The sequence below is a fragment of the Patiria miniata genome, unplaced genomic scaffold (genome assembly GCF_015706575.1).
Source record: "Patiria miniata isolate m_02_andy unplaced genomic scaffold, ASM1570657v1 HiC_scaffold_19, whole genome shotgun sequence".
NCBI classification, from domain to species: Eukaryota; Metazoa; Echinodermata; class Asteroidea; order Valvatida; family Asterinidae; genus Patiria; species Patiria miniata.
In genome coordinates, this window is record NW_024037057.1 from 6,280,734 (window position 1) to 6,299,986 (window position 19,253).

Consider the following 19,253-nt stretch of genomic DNA (forward strand, 5'->3'; position numbering starts at 1 on the left):
TTGAACCATCATGACGCGCTTAAATTGTCTGCGTATCTTCTACTTGCGCGTTGCATTTAGAGTACACTTTTAAAATTCAATCCATCTATTTTGATTGTGTTCTACAAACACGCAAATAACTTCAAAATGTCTGCGCCCAGAGCGGCTTCAAAGCGTCTCCACGCACTAGAATGAGGAGTTAGTGCTCTTGTAATTTAATATAGCTTTATGGAAATGACGCATATAACTTGAACAAAACATCCCTGGCCTGTAGTGTTCAATATAAAAGTAATTTGCTGCTCCAGAAAGTATACTTTTGGGTTTAATTTCATTGTTTTAAATTTGTTGGTGAAAGTTTTTTTTTTTTTTTTTCCAAAGCCTTGTTTCATTTGTGTAAAAAAAAAAGATTATGCAAAATAAAACAAGTTCAACTTGTGTTGTCTTAAAACTGGCAGTATATTTTTTTCATTCTGTGCCAATTAGGAAAGTAAAGAGCAGCTATCATGTTCATGAGGTTGACGGTTCAAATCCCACAACAGCCAACTTCTGTCCGATTCAACTTACCCGTCCCGAGTGACCATTGAGTTTTATGTACCCGAGAGATTGCCACAGGCAGTCAATTTTTTTCAACTTTACGGTCGACAAAGACGTGGCTGACTTGCCGCGATTTTGAACGAACGTCGGCCAACAACTTGAGTTTTTTGATAGATTGGGGCATAGCATTCTGCGGCCATGGCGAATGTGTCGAACGTCTCCCACAATGCACTGCGAAAAATGGACTCTCCCTGGCAACCGCTTGGTGGCGCACTGTATTGAGAATTGCCCATATGGGTGCACGCCTGTAAATACGCCAAAAATCTGTCCGCCGAGCTCATGAATAAAAGTTCTACCCTCAAAATATTCTATATTAAGGAGTTTTGAGAGCCATAAAATTGGGGAATCGAAGAGATATGGTAATAAACCAATTCTGAGCAATTTGGATGCAATTGGGCTCGAAAGTGGTGCTATTTTGCCATGTTGTGGAGGGATCGTTTTTCAAGATGGCTACTTTTCTGCTTTGGGGAAAATAGGGGGTCGTCGTCTTTGGGTGACAATATCTCGAAAAGTCAGTGGTCAACCCACCAAAAAATGAAAAGAAAATGAAAGATGACATGTTGATCATCATTTTTCTGTGCAGCTTGAATACCTGTGAGAGTTCTGAGTATTTTTAAAAGAATTTTGAAGTATGCGCATTTAGCACTAGTGTCTATGGGATTTTTTTGCAGGGTTGCACCCTTATTAGCAATTTTACCCTTTTGAAAAGGGTCTACTCACAATTAAATTATATACTTTAAATTATTATTTTCACATAATTTATCACTATCATTTGTACACATTGCATTTTTTTCACAAAAATTTACAAAATATAAAAGCCCCTGATACTGAAAATTTTTGCGCGGAGTAGTTCAAGAAAATTTGCCCCAAAAAGGCTGGTACTAGAAGTGGCAGGGCAACGCAAGTACTGTGCATGTACTTCAATTGATCCTGCTTTCTTGGACTATCGGAAACAAATCCGACATGAATAGGCTTGTGCACTGTACATGCCACTAGTCTAGCACCAACCCCCCCCCCCAACCCTCATGCCCTGCCCCCTCCCTCTAAGACTCTAAACCAAGGCCTCGTGGTCTATGTACCAAACCTGTTCCCCTTTTTTCAGATCCACCCCCGTCACAGGGTACCTGAGGGGGTCCCCCACCCCTTCTGTCTTCAGTGTCGACACCATGTCTCGCTTCCCCTTCCCTAGGATGAGCACCCCAGCATGTCTAGCGTTGTTGATGGTGGGTAACGTGAGAGTCATTCTGTCGGGTACGTTGTTCTTGGGCCCTCCGTCGGAAAGCGTAACTTTGGCGGACTTTTCTCCCACGGTGGGGTGGTTGGGGAATAAGGAAGCAACATGGCCGTCAGCCCCCATGCCCAGAAGGACGTAATCCAACCGACCGTCCGGAATTTGTCGCAGGTCGTCTTCGTAGGTCTCAGCGCCTTTGTCTGACGCGTCGCAGAAACCGTTTGCCAACTTGACAGGCATCGGGTTGATGTTCAGGTACGGGACGTTGACGAACTGGAGAAGGCTGTCGTGAAGCTGTTTGAAGTTGGAGTGGTCATCAGTGAGCGGAACGCACCGCTCGTCCACCATCCAAACGAAAGTGTCTTCCCATGGAAACAAATTGGACAATTTGGCCAGGTGGGCAAAGAGAGATCTCGGGGTCGACCCTCCAGGGAATGCAATGTGGAAACTCCCCCGCTTCTGAATGGACTCGGCGGCAATGCTCAACAAATGCTGCGCGAGTTGGGCAACAACACTCTCCTCTTTACCCGTAACAAGGGGTCGGGAACGGAAGCGGTCGGTAATGGACTGGAACACTGGAGCAGCATCCGCCGATTCCCACGGGTCTTCCTGCTCGTGAATATACTTGACAGTTCGATCTTTGACTCTGAAGTCCAGCCAAGTCCCCGTGTCTTCTCCGCCAGTGTAAATCCTCGGACGCTTGTTCTCCAAGCTCTGCAGCAGCGGCGTCCAAATCCTCCAAGACGCCATCAGGTCGTCCGTGCCGACAAACATCTTCTGGTCGCCGTGGAAACAGGACGCGATCAGGGACGTGTACGCGTCCTGATCCTTGGGCGGTGAGAAGTAATAAAAATCTGACAAATTGGAACCGAAAATGTCCGTATTGGGATCATTGTTGGGCACCGACCAGGATGTTGGGAGCATTGGTTTTGGGAGATGGTCTGAAACGAGGATCGCGGGATATTTCAGCCCTGGGTTGCCGGTATAGAAAATCATCTGCTGATGTTTGGAGCAACGATTGACTGAGCCATTACGGCCAGCTTTGGTCACGCAAACTGCGTTATCTTTAAAGACGACCCTTACGTAACCGAGTCGCTCATCAAGTTTCTTCCCCGCGACTAAAACAAAGGGCACGCCCTTCCATCGCGGATTCTCGACGTACAGTGCCGCGGCCGTGAAAGTCGGCACCAGCGTCTCGTCAGACGGACCCTTGCCGAGCTCCTCGCGCCATTGGTCGACGTAGCCGTCGTACTGACCAATCACGGCCTGGTGGGGCTTGACGGGCTGGGTCTGCTGCAGAAGGCGGATCTTGTTGTTGAGGAACTCCCTGCGGCTGCTGATGTTGGCCGGCATCTCCATGGCAACCAGGGTGAATATTTCGGTCAGGTGGTTCTGCATGACGTCGCGGATGACTCCGTATTCATTGTAGAATTCCAGACGACCTACAAAATAATGAACAAAAATATGTCCTAAGGATATTTGGGATTAATAAAAATAGGTGCGAGTCTTTTCTGAAGAGTCAATTCTAGTTCAGGAAGAAAATCAATGAACACCGTGCGTGAACATGTGAGAGCGCTCTGTAACCACTTTTGAGAGCTCCAGTGAGAGGAACACACAACGTATGCATCCTGTTCCGTGAGTCACAATGAAGAATTTTGTTATTACCTTTAGAGTCGATTTTTTCCTTCATGACAATCTCCACTCTCTCAATATGCTCTCGGTTCCAAAGGTCTTTATAGTTTCCATCGTTTAGCATTCGGAATGGGAGGATGCTCTGAACCCCTGCCAATGCAAATGAAACCACAAAACAAAAATCATTTCACGTCTCTTGACCTCTAGATTTTGACCAATCAGCCGGCGCTTTCTGTATCGGGTCTTTAGGTCATTCACCCGTTCTCACATAATGGACATGGATAAACAAAAAAAAGTAGACACAGCAACAAAAGGCTGTGGTCATGCGCTCCGATGTTACGCGATACGCGCAAGCTTGTCTTGGTTCTATCGATCAATATGCCCGGCCGTAATTGTTGCATTATAAAACACCGCATTCAAACTGACCAATCAGACACTTAGTCCTGATTTGGGAATGAAATAACGTCACGATTAAGTCGACTCCAATTGGCTGAGGCGCTGGATCGCATAAATCTGCAGATCAGACGTTAGACAGGAGACTGGGTTCCATGGATAAACGGTGACACTCAGACTAGTTCAAACCCTGCTCCAGTTAATTTCTCTGTCCAACTTTAAAATTATTATACAATGCACCTAGGTTTCCTTTTGTGGTTTATTAGCATTTGGTTTTTTAATTTGTTCATTTTGGGTAGACCCTGAAGATAATTTGGGGGGATAAAGTGTTTTTTGGGGCGGGAGGGGGGGGGGGGCTGGCAGGGGGGAGAGGTGTACAAACAGTGTGCGAAAATTGAATTAACCCGCCCAAATCCACCAAAATCCTCTTGGCAATATGGAGGATTTTGCAGGATTGAGGTTACATGGCAAAAGCCTGTTGCTGATTTTGGATGATGCACTGTGTCAAGGTCTTGGGCCGGACCTAGTGTTGTTTGTGCTCAGCTGTGCATAAACTTAGGTCTAGATCATACTTGAAATCCTCCGCACTGCTCCAGAATGTCACTGGCTCTGCCTCAACATATTGACTGTGATTGTTGGAGGATTTTGCAGGATTGAGGCAGTGGTCACCCCTCCTATTTTTACATGGAGGCAGTGGGAGGATTTTACAGGATTCAGGTTACATCCTAGCAAAAAGGCCCAGGGAGTACATGTAATATGGTTTTAACAAAGGGTTGAAACAACCCAACCACACCACACACTGTAGGTCTATCTGCCTAGCCTAGATGCAGTTCAGGTGAACTCCGGAACTGCAAATTCATTATCAAGGAGAAAAAAATGCTTGACTTTCAAAAATGCCAGAGTAACTAGGGCTGTGCATCGGAACCGGGTACCCGAGTACTCGGCCGTTAATGTCAGGAACCGGTCCCAGATTATGGGATCGGGTACCCGTAACCAACTCTACATACTACTTAGTAACTTCTCAGTCGATGAAAAAGAAAGGTTTCGAATGTCAGTGCGACAATTTTCAAAATGAAAAACAGGGTACATAGAAAACCAACACCAATTTCACGTTACTTTTATGATGCTTGCGATAGTTGCAGTTTTCACCACATAGCTAAAAAGCTCACTGTATACACTCTATCTAGGCCTATTGCCGCACCGATGTGTCAGTATTATCGTGCAGACCTTTATGAACAATCTGAACAGCAACTTCCCAGATTTGAATTTCTGGTTTGGGTTTCTTTTTAACAGGTACCCGGGTACCCGTGTTTTTTTTTAGTAGGCTACCCGGTTCCTGTACTACCCGGAAATGCACACCCCTAAGAGTAACCCTTTTTATTTTGAGGTAATCCATATGTAACTGCCCCCCTCCCTCCCCCCTCCTTCCCCCCCCCCCCCCACAGTATCCCTACTCTTGAACTCTGGTCAATAGTGCACTGCACCCCAGATTCCAAGAGCTTGAACAGAAGCACTTGATATAGCATGTAAAATGTCAAAGTTCAATTTAAAATTAGAGACTGTATCAACAATTATCTGGATGCAAACAGAGATAAAACGAATTCAAGTAGAGGTCAGTTGGAGTGAAGATATAATTACAAACTTATCAGGTATTCTTTATCACTGTGTAGACCAAAATGAAATACTGTTTTAATAGAGCTGATTCGTTTTGTTAGAATAACCACACAATCCGAAGTTGTAATTTTGCTATTACAGCCAACGACTAGCTGTGTGGACAAGTAAATTGCATTTTTGTTTGGTTCGAACAAAAACTGCAAGCCAAAGACGACTCGATGAATGAATTTTGATGAAGACTTTAACCCTCCTACCATTTGAACAGTCACAGACAGCCAAAAACTCAATCCTCTTCCCCTGCCGTGCCTTTTACACAGGCTAGTCACAGTCAGATCATATATCAAGCAAGCACTGTGGCCAGTCAATTTCAGTCAACAGACAAAAAGCAGGCAAGTGGTAGGCACAGCTGGCTCATCAATCACCTACAGTCAGAGCATAGCTGTATCAAGTTACATAAACAGTCACAGCCAGTCAATCCTGGTTCATGTAGGCTGGGACGGTTGAAAACAGTTACTGGATTGATTTTGACTGAAAGGACAACTTTGCACACAATGTCTGTTTGTTTATGTTATATTCAAGTGTTCAAAGAACATCTTCTGAAAAAAAAAAACCACGAAAAAAAAAAAAAATGTAATAGAACCAAAACAATGTTCAAAAATGGAATTCCCCGATGTGAAACCCACCCTTTATTCTCCAGCCCCGAAACTTTTAAAAAATATTTTTAAGTTTTACCAATTTTTCCGAGGTAGTGGTCAATGCGATATATCTCTTCCTCCCTCAGATGTGCTGACAGCTGAGTAGCGAGTTCCTCAGCTGAGCCGTGGTCGTGACCGAAAGGTTTCTCAAGCACGACGCGAAGCCAGGCCCTGCTTTCTGGACGACAACCTGAGATCAAACAGAGAACAAACAACAAGTTGATGTTTTGTGTTCTTCCATAAAATCAAATTTTGTGCACTTTAAACGATGACCTCTAATGAATAATGAAAGGTTTGCGGAAACACCATGTGCGAATAATTTCTCAACCAAGAAAATGGTTCTGCAAAGAACCAAAGGTATGACCGGAACGTCGAGTTTATACCTCTGGTTCTTTTCAGAACCATTCTCTTAGTTGAGAAATTATTTGCACATGATGTTTCCGCAAACCTTTCATTATTTAGTATCTCCACCATGCAAAGCCTCAAAGCTTACTGACCTCTAATGATCCCTACATGACCTCTGACCCCAGTAATCTGATCAAGCCTGCCCATTGTAACAAGATCCAACTGGTCAGAAAGCTCAAGGCCAAAACTACCTCAGAGTCTATGGTCGCCAACTGCAGCAGGATACAACTGTGGCACCCAAAAACTCTGATTTTCTTGAGTAAATTACTAACCTTTGGCGATATTTTTGGCGATGCCCGCATACGCAAACGGCGGTACGGACAGGTAGAACAATCTCCCATGCTCCTTTGCTTCTTCCTGTTCCATCTCCTTGCATAGGTCGGCATAATCATCGGCTGTTTTCAACTTCCTGTGCAAATGTAATACAAAAAGGATTTATGACAAGTCAGAGGTCACAATCAAGTCAGAGGTCACAACCTAAAGCTCTACACACCAGGATTAAAGAAAGGGTTGAACTGCAGAAAAAAACTTCTTTTCCATCCGAGTTATTTCTGAATGGAACAACCTCCCATCACATGTGGTGAATGCAACCTCAACAAACCTGTTTAAGAACCATCTTGATACCTACTGGAAAGAGATTGGATATGGGGTCACAAAGGCTTAGCCTATTCTATTCCTATCAATCTAAGTAAGTAAGTAAGTATAAGACTGTTACATAACGCATCAGTTCAGCAACACAGCATATACGTACAACAGAAATTGTGGGGGTCATGGGTTGATAGTGCTGAAAAGCTCGCCTCTCAACACTGTGGCCCGGGTTCGATTCCCGGCTCGGACCAAAATGTGAGTAGAGTTGTTCTTGATCTCTCCTGTGCGACGAGGGGTTTTTCTCCGGACTCTCCGGTTTTTCCTCCCTCCACAAAAATCAACACTTTCGATCTCTGGCTGTGCTCCGTGGTCAGACATGGGTCGTATGGCGGCAGCCTAAGGCGCCTTTACATGCCTGCGGCTCGACCACGTTGTATAGCCGCGTCCTCCGCAATTCAGCTGCTCTGGTGCGAGTAAGGATGATTAGCCCCTCAAATTATTATTATTATTATAATACATGAAAGTAACTTCATGAGTGTGTCTTCTTATTAATTTTTTTTTATTCAAACTTGTTGGGTGCTGTGGTCCAATGGTTCGACTCGTGTGCCGTGGTACATGGGTTCGAATCCTGACCGTGGGAACACGGTGCTTGTGCTCTTGATGAGCAAGGCACTTTACCATTATTGCTTCGTCCTTCGGATGGGACGTAAAGCTGTAGGTCCCGTGTTTTGCGTAATGCGCGTTAAAACCCAGTAGCACGTATTGCTAAGAGAAGGGGTTTTCTCCGGTGTTTCTGGCAGTGGCTACAATATGCGCCACAGCACCCTTGGAATAGGTGCTACATAACAGGTCTCGTATTTCTCATAGACTTCATTCACCTAATCACCTGTCTTTAATAATAGACATAATTTCCAGCGCCTTGAGTACATAATTGTTGGTAGATGCGTGCGCTATGTAAGACTCCATTATTATTAATTATCATTAGTGGCAATTTCCATTTTGTACATTTCATTTTCATCAATGTATCACTGCTATGGACTGTTTTACTGTGGACTTGTGTAAAAGGGGGCCGTATCATAAGTCCGACGCCTCATAGGTCCGACTCCTCATAAGTCAGAAATTTCGGACTTATGAGGCGTCGGACTTGTGAGGCATAACATTTATTTATTCCGCCTCATAGGTCCGACGCCTCATAAGTCCGACGCCTCAAAAGTCCGACAACGGAAAAACGAGGCATTTAATTTGTCGGACTTACGAGGCGTCGGAGCTATGAGGCGTCGGACCTATGAGGCATCGGATTTATGAGGCGTCGGACCTATGAGGCGTCGGACTTATGGGCCTTTATTTGGTTAGGGGATGCGATTTTGTGGGACTTATGAGGCGTCGGACCTATGAGGCGGACCCCGTGTAAAAGATCCCTTCAACTGTTATAAAGGAAAAGTTTCAAAACAACTCAGTACGAGGGGGAAGGGTGCAGGCAGGGGAGGAAGGAGTGGGGGGGGGGGGGGGGGGTGGCGTACATGAGTAAATGTACATCTATACCTGTATGATACCATAGCTCTGTATGCATCCAGCAATGTCTGGCATCCCAGTCCCGGCTGGACGGATTTGGAGCAGGATACATTGTGTTTCAGGATGCTTGCTAGCTGGCCGTCCCCTTCCGACGCTGGCATTCTGGCTGCTCCGTAAAAGTCGAATGAGAATTTGTCTTTTTGCCCTGTGTACATATACGAATATGAAAATGTTTGAAGAAGTTTGGCGATCTAATGTGGGCGTGCAAAAAAAAAAAGAGGCCGAAACGTGGAATAGACTACTGCGACGGGCAGAGCATATACTGTCCGTTTCCTCTGTTGAATTTCCTCTGGGTCTTGCCAGAACCCTCAAAAACTAACAGAAGAGCTTTTTTGTCAGCCTTTTGACACACATCGGCTGTGCCGCGCCATATTTTGGAGAAAGTTCGAGCAACATGCGCGAATCTAGAACATTTTGCACCCTGCGCGCACACGTATCTGATGGCGTTTAACCCTTACCCAACTGGACCCTCCAACGCATGCCATTATGTGCCTTAAGAAAATGGCATATGTTTTTTGCACGGCCCTCCAATATCTGCCATGTCATTTCAAGGGTAACTGGACAGGCACTCCAATACATGCCACAGAGAACAATGAGAGTCCTCTGATAACAAAGTGAGTGCCCCCAGCTGGTCAGTATCAGGCACCCTCCAGGGCCTCCAACTCCTGCCAATTGGAGCCTTCACTGTTAAGACAAACTATCTGCCAATAAACTGCAGCTGGAGGGCATTGGCATAACCAACTGACATGCAGTAAACTACCCTCAGAGAGTAAGGGTTAAAAGGCAGTTGTAATTTTCCTATGAAGATGGCGTCGTATGAGAGGGGTCTATTGATAAATCTTGAAAACTGAAGGAGAGTACATCATTAGGATGAAAGCAATATTGAAGGCAACGAGTTGCTCCTATTAGGCCAAGTACAAAAAAACATGTTTAGCGTCGTGCCTTTTTGAAAAAAAGGGAGGAGGCCCTTTGTTTTTTTTTCGCCTCCAAAATGGCCGCCAGCTTTTGTTTTAAATGGTTGCCACTTAGACGCAGGAAATGACATACCAGCTTTATATGGGCTAGATGCAACAGACATAGTCTTAGAGGCCATAATGATGTCACTGTTTAAAATTATCCTTTTTTTTTCAACAATAGTATCCCTAAGGCCAAAAAAAAAATAATATTCGGTCTCTGGTCAGACCAAAGTTCCGGAATTGACGCGGTCACGCGGCTTTTGGGGGGTTTTTTTTGCTTTTTTTTTTTTTTCTTCAAGCTTGGATTGTACAGACAAGGTGGGTACTATTTTGCTTTTTTGGTGTCCTCATGTGCACATTGGTGTCCTCCATAATTTGCCTTGGTGCTCTCGATCATTTGCCTTGGTGCAATTTCCCATTCCTTGGTGCTCTTTGGTAAAAAAAAATTGAGGAGGTGCAGAAATAGAGGGCGCTGTTGGAGCTACCGCGGAACATTTTGATAAAAAAAAAAAGATCGACGCGCATGATTAAAATCGACGGGCGCGCTGACCAGAGACCGACTTATTATTTTTTTTGGCCTAACTGCAGTTGAGACGATCCTAACTGTACATGTAGTTGGGACATGCCACAGTTGGGGCGCAACACGACTAATCTCACCTTGGTAGAGACTGTAGAACCCCTGCCACAGGTACCTCGTGGACAGGTCACCGGTTCCGCCGACAATCACGACGCTCACGACGGGTCGGTCGGCTTTTGCCTTCTCCGACCCGTGGACCAATACTGCGATGGCCAGGCAGCCAATCACGAGGCAGCAACTAGCGACCTTAAGCAGTTGCATATGTATAGCCTTCATCATTGTTTGACAAGTGCAGGATTTTCACAACTAAATGGCAACAACAAAAAAGGAAGCGAGTTAGACTCTTTAAAAGTTTAAGGATAATACAAACAAATGTGGAAATCATAACAAAAAGAGAAAGCAAAGGCTGTGGGGATGAAATGCAAAAACACTTGCCCACCAAATGTGCAAAATTAACAGCGATTAATATGGCGACTTCGCACGTACCTCGTCGTCTTCTTTTTTTTTGCTTTTTTTTTTTCCCTCCTGCATCAGTGTGCATTTCCTGGAAACAAAGTTTCAACCTGACTCTGCTTTTTTCTTCACATATCATCTCAATAACGGTCAGTCATTGCGAAAATGATAATAAGACATAAATCTGGGACTAAGAATTATTTCCAATTGAGTCATTTTTAATGCTAGGAAATACAGTAAAATCTCGATAAGTCCAAGTCAATTCACCTCAAGGGAACAGGTTCAAAATTTGAATTTGAAGTTAAGCCTTGACTTAACGTCTTAAGCCTAAGGCCAAAAAAAAAAGTCTCCGGTTTCTGGTATGCGTGCGCGTCGCCGTAGCCATGCGCGTCGGCAAAATGAAAAAGTTTTTTTTTCAATGAAAGATGATGTCTCAAAACCGCCAAACTCACTGGTTTGACTGGAATCCTGCTGCTGCACAATTTTAACGTGTTTTGAGATTGGGTTATGGTGGAGAATAAGCTTCATGTGGCCTCTCTGGACTCCCATTTGGGCAATTCTTTGGTAACGGAATTACAGAATTTTGGCACTTTGTCAAGGATTATTCTTTCCCAAGAAAATATGTTCAATGCTAGGCAACTAATCTAAACATGGAAAGGGAGCCAAGACCCAGTAGAATTGATTGACCGCTAAAAAAAAAAAATCCCACAAGATTACCCTTTTAGGGGCGGAGCTTAATATCGGTAACGGAATTACGGACGGAGGACAAGCATATTTGAGTTCTCGCATAAATTAATAAAACTCTCTGAAGTTTTGAAATTTTAAAATTGGACACTACCTGTTATTTGTAGAGTTCAGGGGTGTTGTTAACTACAAAGCAGAGGAAAGTTGAAAAAATAATCACTCTTTTCATAATTTGCATTTTAATCACGGTAACGGAATTACGCCTGGGTGGTAACGGAATTACGCCATAGGTTTACATGTAATAGGTAAATGCAATACATTAACATTGAATTCAACATAAACTCATCACAATACAAATTTTAGAAGTATGTAAAATGCCACAAGGGGAAAGCTCAGCAAAAATAAGCAGATCAAAATGTGAATGTAGGCCTAAACATGTCTGGGCTTCATTTTTTAGGTCAAAGGTCAAGGTCAAATGAAAGCAGTCTGGTGATGGCTGCATTGCCTGTTAGCAATGTATATTTATTTTTTAACGAAAATCAAATTTTACTATGAACAAACTTTATCGTATTTCACTAGTTTATCGTGGAAAATACAATAAAACTGTACTGGTTGGCATCTCTGAGCAAGGGAAGATGTTAAGTTATGCCAAGTAGAAGTACAAGTACAGTCTGGTACTCAACTTTCATATACTTGTTGTGGAATATATTTTCTCTGGGCAGAGTTGTAATGACTCGAGTCAATGACTCGACTCGAGTCTGACTCGAGTCACATTTTTTGGCGACTCGACTCGACTCGAGTCCCGACGGGTAAATGACTCGACTCGACTCGAGTCACTGCGAGCAAATGACTCGACTCGACTCGAGTCCCTCATCAGAATGACTCGACTCGACTCGAGGAAGGCTAATAAGACTCGAGTCCCAAAATAAAAGCAAAACTTACTTGCGAAAAATATTTGCAATGACTTACGCTGCGCCGTTCGCGTTGCCAGTTTTTATTCACGTCACGTTAATGTTCGCGAATAATGTACGTTTATATACAGCGGCAGTCTGTTTCCTTCCTCCATAATGAAACAACAAACATACACCGTGTCGCGGACTCCCACCTTGTGGTTCTATAGCATGTAATGCTAAACCCGGAACCAGACTTAAAACGCATTTCTCAATCCGTGGTTTCATCATTGGTTTCGGGCGATTTTGAAGTTCTTGGTGGAACGCTGGCTTAATTCATGTCCCGATTTCACACAAAAAAATGGATACGGACGGGCCCACCTTTAAATAATCAGAAACAGTTTTGTATAATGCAATTAGGTTTTAACTTTGTCAGCGATCAGCGAACAACAAAATCTAGACCCGAAGCCAAACCGGTTATAAGACCGAAGTTTCACATCTTCTTATCTGTGACGTGAGCTAGCAATGGAAACTGTTGGTTGGGTACCATACAGCATACTTTATGTCTTTGGATTTCCGTAATAGACTGGTGCCTTGTATTCTTTCTCTCTTGTGTTTGTTGCTTTTTATTGTAATTTAGTGTTCAAATATTTGTGACTCGAATTGACTCGAGCTAAATACTTGACTCGACTCGACTCGACTCGACTCGACCACACTCTGTGACTCGACTCGACTCGACTCGACCTTGTTGACCTAATGACTCGACTCGACTCGAGTCACTTCTTTAAAATGACTCGACTCGACTCGAGTCACAAAAATCAGTGACTCGTTACAACTCTGTCTCTGGGTACCAGACAACGGCTTTGGCAACATATTTAAAGGGAATGTACATCATTGGCTTTTGCTGTAATTTTCAGAAATGAACTATTTGAGGGGTTAGTATACATGTAATAGATCAAATATTGCTACACTGACATGTTTGAAGTTTTGCGTTCGAAAATGCTGGAAAACCAAGAAAAACAAAATTGTTCAAGTAGTCTGGTTCCTTGACTCCACTAAAGGTAAAATGGATCAATTTTATAGATGCTGGAAAAGTGGAAGGTAAGGGAACCAGACTAGCTGGCCTGCACCCGTTCATGAACATGTAACAAATAGGTGTAGCAAATAAAATTTGGACTGGAAAGAGTGTAAAGTTGGAGCAGTAGTTGAAAAATAGTTAGGTTTTTCCAACGGTGGTCGGCCGACCACCGTTGGAAATGTATACAAAAATATCATTTTTTTGAAAATTACTTCACACCAGGTGCCATAATTTTACAGGATGCTTTAGACTGTCATTTACCAACATCCTAGTAAGGTATTTTGTAGTTTTATTTTCTGATGTTTGCAAATGTTGTATATTCCCTTTAAGCATCCAAACAATTAGCATTTTTTAAATAGTAAAAAAGAAAAAGTAAAAGTAAAAAATATCAATGGAACACCTGATTATTTTTAATTGTATAATAGCAATTAAAGAGGGAAATGATTTAGGCCCTAACAAGTAATTTAGTATTTAAAGTTATTGTCCAAGGTTTACATGCAAATCTCCTATTTAATATGTCATGTACATGTACATAATCTGGGGGAAGTATGCATACTTTGTGCATGCGTAATTCCGTTACCGTAATTCCGTTACCGTTTCGTAATTCCGTTACCACTTGGAAAAATGCCAAGAAATTACTATTTTAAAGTTTTTATTTTTCATTTACGTTTATAGTAGGGTCTTTTCTCAACATACATGATTTGAAGAAAAAAAACAAGAAAATTTGTGAAATAAGTAACTTTTGCCATTTTTTCGGTAACGGAATTACGTGCTAATTTTGACATTTTTAAATGAAGGCCTACACTATATATATATATATATTTATATTTTTAGATTTTTTTTAATGACCCTGAGTAATGTTAGTAACTTGTAACATCATAAAATAAATCAAATCTTTTCCCTATAATTCAGAAAGTAATACATACACAAAATTTTATTTTTTTACCAAATCTGAACGTTTTTAATCATAAAATGCAAAAATCACTGTTTTTACCAGAAATATGTATTTTTTTTTAATTTCGTTTTTTGAACTGAATTCCCCATTTAATTGAGGTCTGAAAAAAGTACAAAAAAGGTTTAATATGTAAATATTTATTTTTGACATTTTTTGCTCTCCCATGGAGAATTGCCCATATATTTGCACTAAGTTTAGTCGGGCACCATTTGCAGTCAACAGCCAATAGTTCAATGATTTGAAGCAAAAAAATCAGGTAAAAAAAAAAAAAAAAGCCGCGTTGCCGCTGCGCCGCACCACTTTTTTGGGCAAGCTCCATACCAGAAACCGGAGACTTCTTTTTTTTGGCCTAAGGAGAGTTTTGAGTAAAAGCAGGGTTGTAATGTATATCGTTGTTTTACTACTGAAGTGATTGGATTCTTTGCTTCACTTAAACAGTTGTTTTGAGTTATCAGAGTTTGACTTAACCGAGATTTCACTGATAATGCTGACCACTGTAGTGCATACTCCTAGAATTATGAATGCTCCGCAGGGCGGAGCTTTATCGACAGAGAACCCCGCAAAATTGTTTGCTTCTAAGTTCTCGTTCTACAAAACACCAACTATGTGTACAAAACGTCCATCACAACCAAGCCATTGCCCACAGAACCGCTGCACAGATTGCCCCTAAACTCCATACTATACAGTCAGTAGCCTACCTCTTGACATACTCACGTAGGATGGGTTGCCCTATTATCGCGGTACTTATCACGTTTCTCGTTCGGAATAGAGATTGCCCACTAACCTTCCTGAATTGTCCTGTCTTTTGTGTAGTATAACTCTTCCTTTTTAAATTAATATAAAAAAATCCGACGGTGGTGCGATCTATTCCGTGTACGATGCCTGTGAAAATAGACATGCGCGGCGTGTGCGAACGGAGGTGGACTCCCTATTATCGCGGTATGCGGGAAGTGGTTTTTATAATGATCCCAACTTTTTTGTTCATAGTTAATGTTTGACCAAAACATCCCCTGAATAAAGTCTGATATTTTCCCTGTAACCTTCAAGTTGATTAAAGATTATATTTCTGCAGGATGATTTCTTAAGACCCTGCCCTTCCCCCGAAAGGAGAACACAAATCCCTGAGGCAAGTCTACTGATCGGCGATTGAGGGCGCCATTCACTTTACACGGTGTGCCGTTTTATTTTCGCTAACGCGCGGTGCTTATTTTGATCCCGTAAAAGTTGTTACGATTTCGCGCTGCAAATATCGTCGTTCGACTTCATTTTTCATTTGCAGCTGAAGAATGGAAACCAGGCAATGGAACTTTCATGGACAGAGCGCAATTAAAGATTTATGTTAAAATATAAGCGGTACCTTTTAGCAGACACGGTGAGGGAAAATTTTGCAAGTTTTGGAAAACGTTAATATTTATTAAAATCGTTAAAAGTCCCGAAAGACACAACATTTTTTAATCGTCCTTTTTATACAACTCGGTAGAAAATCCTTGATGACTGGTGAACTGGATAAAAATCGCCACTTGAAGGAGTTTTGACACTGTAAAAAGAGAAATTTCCCATGCCGCGATAATAGGGATGCCGCGATAATAGGGAGTCCGAGTATACATTGACATATAGGTTGCACCCACTGATCTCTATATAAAGACTGGATAGCGGATATGCATACAACATTCACACAGTAGTGAGACTTTGCATATTGACCAATTCGCCCCCGGTCTCACGAAGATGGCCGCGTATATACAAACGTTCTACGCGTAAATACGCGCGCGTTGTATCAACAGTTGACGCGCATTTTGGTCACGTACACATATTATGATGTTCTAAAAGGGACACATTTCCGTAGTGATTATTATTTCAAAACGCCGAAAAAGTGATATTTGCGGCATTTTAGTAACCACGACATTAGAAAAACTGTAGTTAACCTTGGTCAGTGGTGGTGGTCAAAATATAAGTCAAGTGAACCGCGACGTTACAAAATAAATCATGCTGTCTTTAAAAACGGCAACTTGTCCTTTGTAGATCACCAGCCGGTCTCACCAATATGGCGTCAAATTCGTACATTGTGCGGCTCTGTATTAGCTATCCAGTCTTTATATAGAGATCAGTGGTTGCACCTGACAAACATTGAGGAAATGATGAAAAATCTGCATGCGTTTGTTGTGCCCATTCTTGAAAATCACGCAATCTTAAGAATGCGCGCGCATTCTTAAGAATGAGCACGCATTCTTTAATGAGAATGCATGATTTTCAAGAAAGTGCACAACACGTACAAATGACGTACAACTAGCCCAGGTGGACTCCCTTTCCTCCCTACGTAATGGAGGGAGTCCAGGGTATGAAGTTCTCAAAACCGGGCGAAAAAATTAGTGTATATTTTGCCGGAGACGGCAAACCTTTAGTAAACGTTAGTTTGCCGGATATGCACTGAACATGCGCAGTTACTGTTTTTTTGTACTTAAACATTTTCCGGTGACAAGTTTTAGTCTGGCTCCATGCCAAAATTATCGTTGTTACCTCGTATTCACAAGATGGGATTCAGACCATTTTATAATTTCGGACTTTATTAATTATTTCCCTTTTTAAAAAAATCCTCCAGAGCCACAAATCTGAAAAAGAAAATGTAATACTCTGCAAAAAATGTTTGAGACATGTTAAAATAATAAAAGAAGAATATTCTTATTTATTTGGGGATGAGAAAAAAAAACTTTAAAATGTGGTGCGGTCGGAATCGAACGCGAGTCATCCCGCGCCATTGCTTAACCATTACACCAAACGTGCATGCTACACAGCTTTGGGTGGGAATTTAATACATCTTATAATCCAGCCCTATTTTAAAGAGTACAGCGCCCTCTGTTGCTATGGATTGCCGCCGGCAAACCTGTAGTAATCGTTAGTTTGCCGTCATTACCTCCGGCAAAATATCCACTAGCAAAAATTTATGACCAATATTTTTAATATTTTTACCTTGGTTTAGAAGCCAATTTTTACGTCGTAGTATTCTATGTGTCCTTATCTATTGGGCCGCTGGGTTCAGAAATTCCATATGCGATGCTGACCGACCTTAATCTGGAAAATAAACTCGAAAGCAACGTTAAACTTGTACGTGTTTGTAGACTCTTTTCATCAGTTTCATCACACGGTTTCCAATATTAGTAGCCTACCCTGGATAGGAAACTTTCTTCCTGTATCTTGATTGGATACCGCAATTGGCTAGTAATGGATTTTTATCGTGTACTTGGTGTTATTATTCACAACGTGCAGTGTTTTCGCGATCATTCGTCCACGCCTTCTCGAAAATATTGATTTCCTTTCCAGTTTGTTCATATTAATATGAAATATGATACTGCATGATGTCTCGATAAGATCGTAACAGTTTAATTTTAAAAAAAATCGTGTTTTCGTAACTCACGCCGTGCTCGCGCTGCGACGAATTGACTCTGTTTTTACCCCAGACACCGCATACAAAAACAAACGCTAATGTAAAGCATATCCAAGGCACCACACTATTCCTCATTTGCATACGTGTTCAAAAATCTTGCACATGCAAATGATCCAATACCACTACCAGCGCAGCAGGGACCGGTGAGAGGTACAGGTAGTGATGGGCGCGTACTGTTCGACACCCTGGGGACGAGGTTGCGACCAATCTAATTAATCGAACATCAATAGTCAGCATCATTTGGTCTGAGAACCAGACTCCGCGCATTGCAGCGATATTTAACGTGCGCGCGTGGAGCCTGCAATTACCGACTTGGCACCAAGTCTAAGGGGCTGCCAGCGGGCGTAATTTTTATTCCTTGGAGGGTTTGGGGCATGAATAATTCATGTTTATCCATGAGAACGGACAATATGACATCAACAGCATTGTTGTTAGTTACTCAACTAGTTACAATACATTAAAGCATTTTAAAGAAGTTAACGGTTGTCGTCGAGCTACCACAAAGTAGCCTAGTGGATAGCGAGATGAGCTATGGATACAAAGATCCCTGGTTCGAATCAACGTCGTCGCTGCTCATTTTCATCAGCTATTTTTCTTCTCCAAATTTATCACTGAGATAATTTTAAATTAAGGGGAAAATAGAACGAGAACCTTAAAGGCCGTGTCCGAAACGGGCTTCTAGAGCTACGGCTACGTCTATTGTCAGCGCGTCCCCGCGTATTTTCAATGGGCGCAGACCTAGACCTAGCTCTAGACAACTGATTCGGATGCCTCCTAAGTCTTGCAATGATTCAAAGGAAAAACTGAATTATTCATGACATTGCCCCTAACCCTCCTAGGAAAAACAATTACGCGGCCAGCGGCGGCGGAACGGTTTTCAAACTGGAGGGGGGGGGGGCATCACCCAAAAAGGGCACTTGCTTCATCCGTGCTGAAATGTCGACAGGTTTCTTTCACCGCAAACTTGGCCTCCGTAAAATCAAATAGTGTGTGTACGTGTGTGGGGGGGGGGGGGGGGGGGGGGGGCAGGTACTATCTTCCACTCACACCATGCTCGATATGGTTCCACTGGAAAAGGCTAAATATGACGATTCTTTTTCTGCTCGGAAATATCAAAATGTTCATAATTTAACAGTGAAAGGTACAATGAAAAAGTGGCCTTCCCGATCACCAACCAAGCGTTTGTAACTCAACAAACGCGGAACGTCTAGTTGTTGTTTTGCCAGGAGATCAGTGGCGCGTACTCTTCACCCCTCTCTGATTTCTGTCATCCACGTCGTGCTATGCAGAGTCCTGGCGCCCCGAAGTCGGCAAACCAATCAACCAAGTACATGTACCTCGTCAACAGACGTATGAATTGTGTGCCCAATAAAGAGCTTCACTGAAACCCTTTAGGGTCGGCTAGACTTGATGACAAGTCTTACATAGCCGTACTTTGTCCGTAAACTTCAGTCGAACTCCATCGGCGCGGCTAGTAGTATAAGACTAGTACTATAATCGGCCGGGTTGCGACCAATC

General features: G+C 42.6%; 1 protein-coding gene across 6 annotated transcripts; it reads right to left on the reverse strand.

Annotated features, from left to right (window-relative positions):
* Nucleotides 1-204: 204 nt before the first annotated feature.
* On the reverse strand, nucleotides 205-17,319 carry LOC119725534 (GDH/6PGL endoplasmic bifunctional protein-like). Of its 6 annotated transcripts, none has more exons than XM_038196961.1 (7): nucleotides 17,261-17,319; nucleotides 10,317-10,542; nucleotides 8,674-8,848; nucleotides 6,816-6,952; nucleotides 6,176-6,328; nucleotides 3,470-3,586; nucleotides 205-3,246 (listed from the first exon to the last, which is right to left on the reverse strand). In XM_038196961.1, exons 2-7 carry the CDS (start codon nucleotides 10,513-10,515, stop codon nucleotides 1,625-1,627), a joined length of 2,403 nt encoding a protein of 800 aa, XP_038052889.1. In that variant the 5' UTR covers nucleotides 10,516-10,542; nucleotides 17,261-17,319; the 3' UTR covers nucleotides 205-1,624. The 6 variants fall into 6 exon arrangements, with proteins under 6 accessions (XP_038052889.1, XP_038052886.1, XP_038052890.1 ...); XM_038196958.1 differs by lacking the exon at nucleotides 17,261-17,319 and adding an exon at nucleotides 15,081-15,122; XM_038196962.1 differs by lacking the exon at nucleotides 17,261-17,319 and adding an exon at nucleotides 15,011-15,037.
* Nucleotides 17,320-19,253: the final 1,934 nt, after the last annotated feature.

Coding starts and splice junctions, on each gene's coding strand:
- LOC119725534 (XM_038196961.1), bottom strand. CDS start 10,515: ATGATGAAGGCTATACATATGCAACTGCTTAAGGTCGCTAGTTGCTGC. Junction 8,849..10,316: donor GTTCTACAGTCTCTACCAAG/GTGAGATTAGTC, acceptor ATATGTACACAG/GGCAAAAAGACAAATTCTCA. Junction 6,953..8,673: donor AGAGCTATGGTATCATACAG/GTATAGATGTAC, acceptor ACATTTGCACAG/GAAGTTGAAAACAGCCGATG.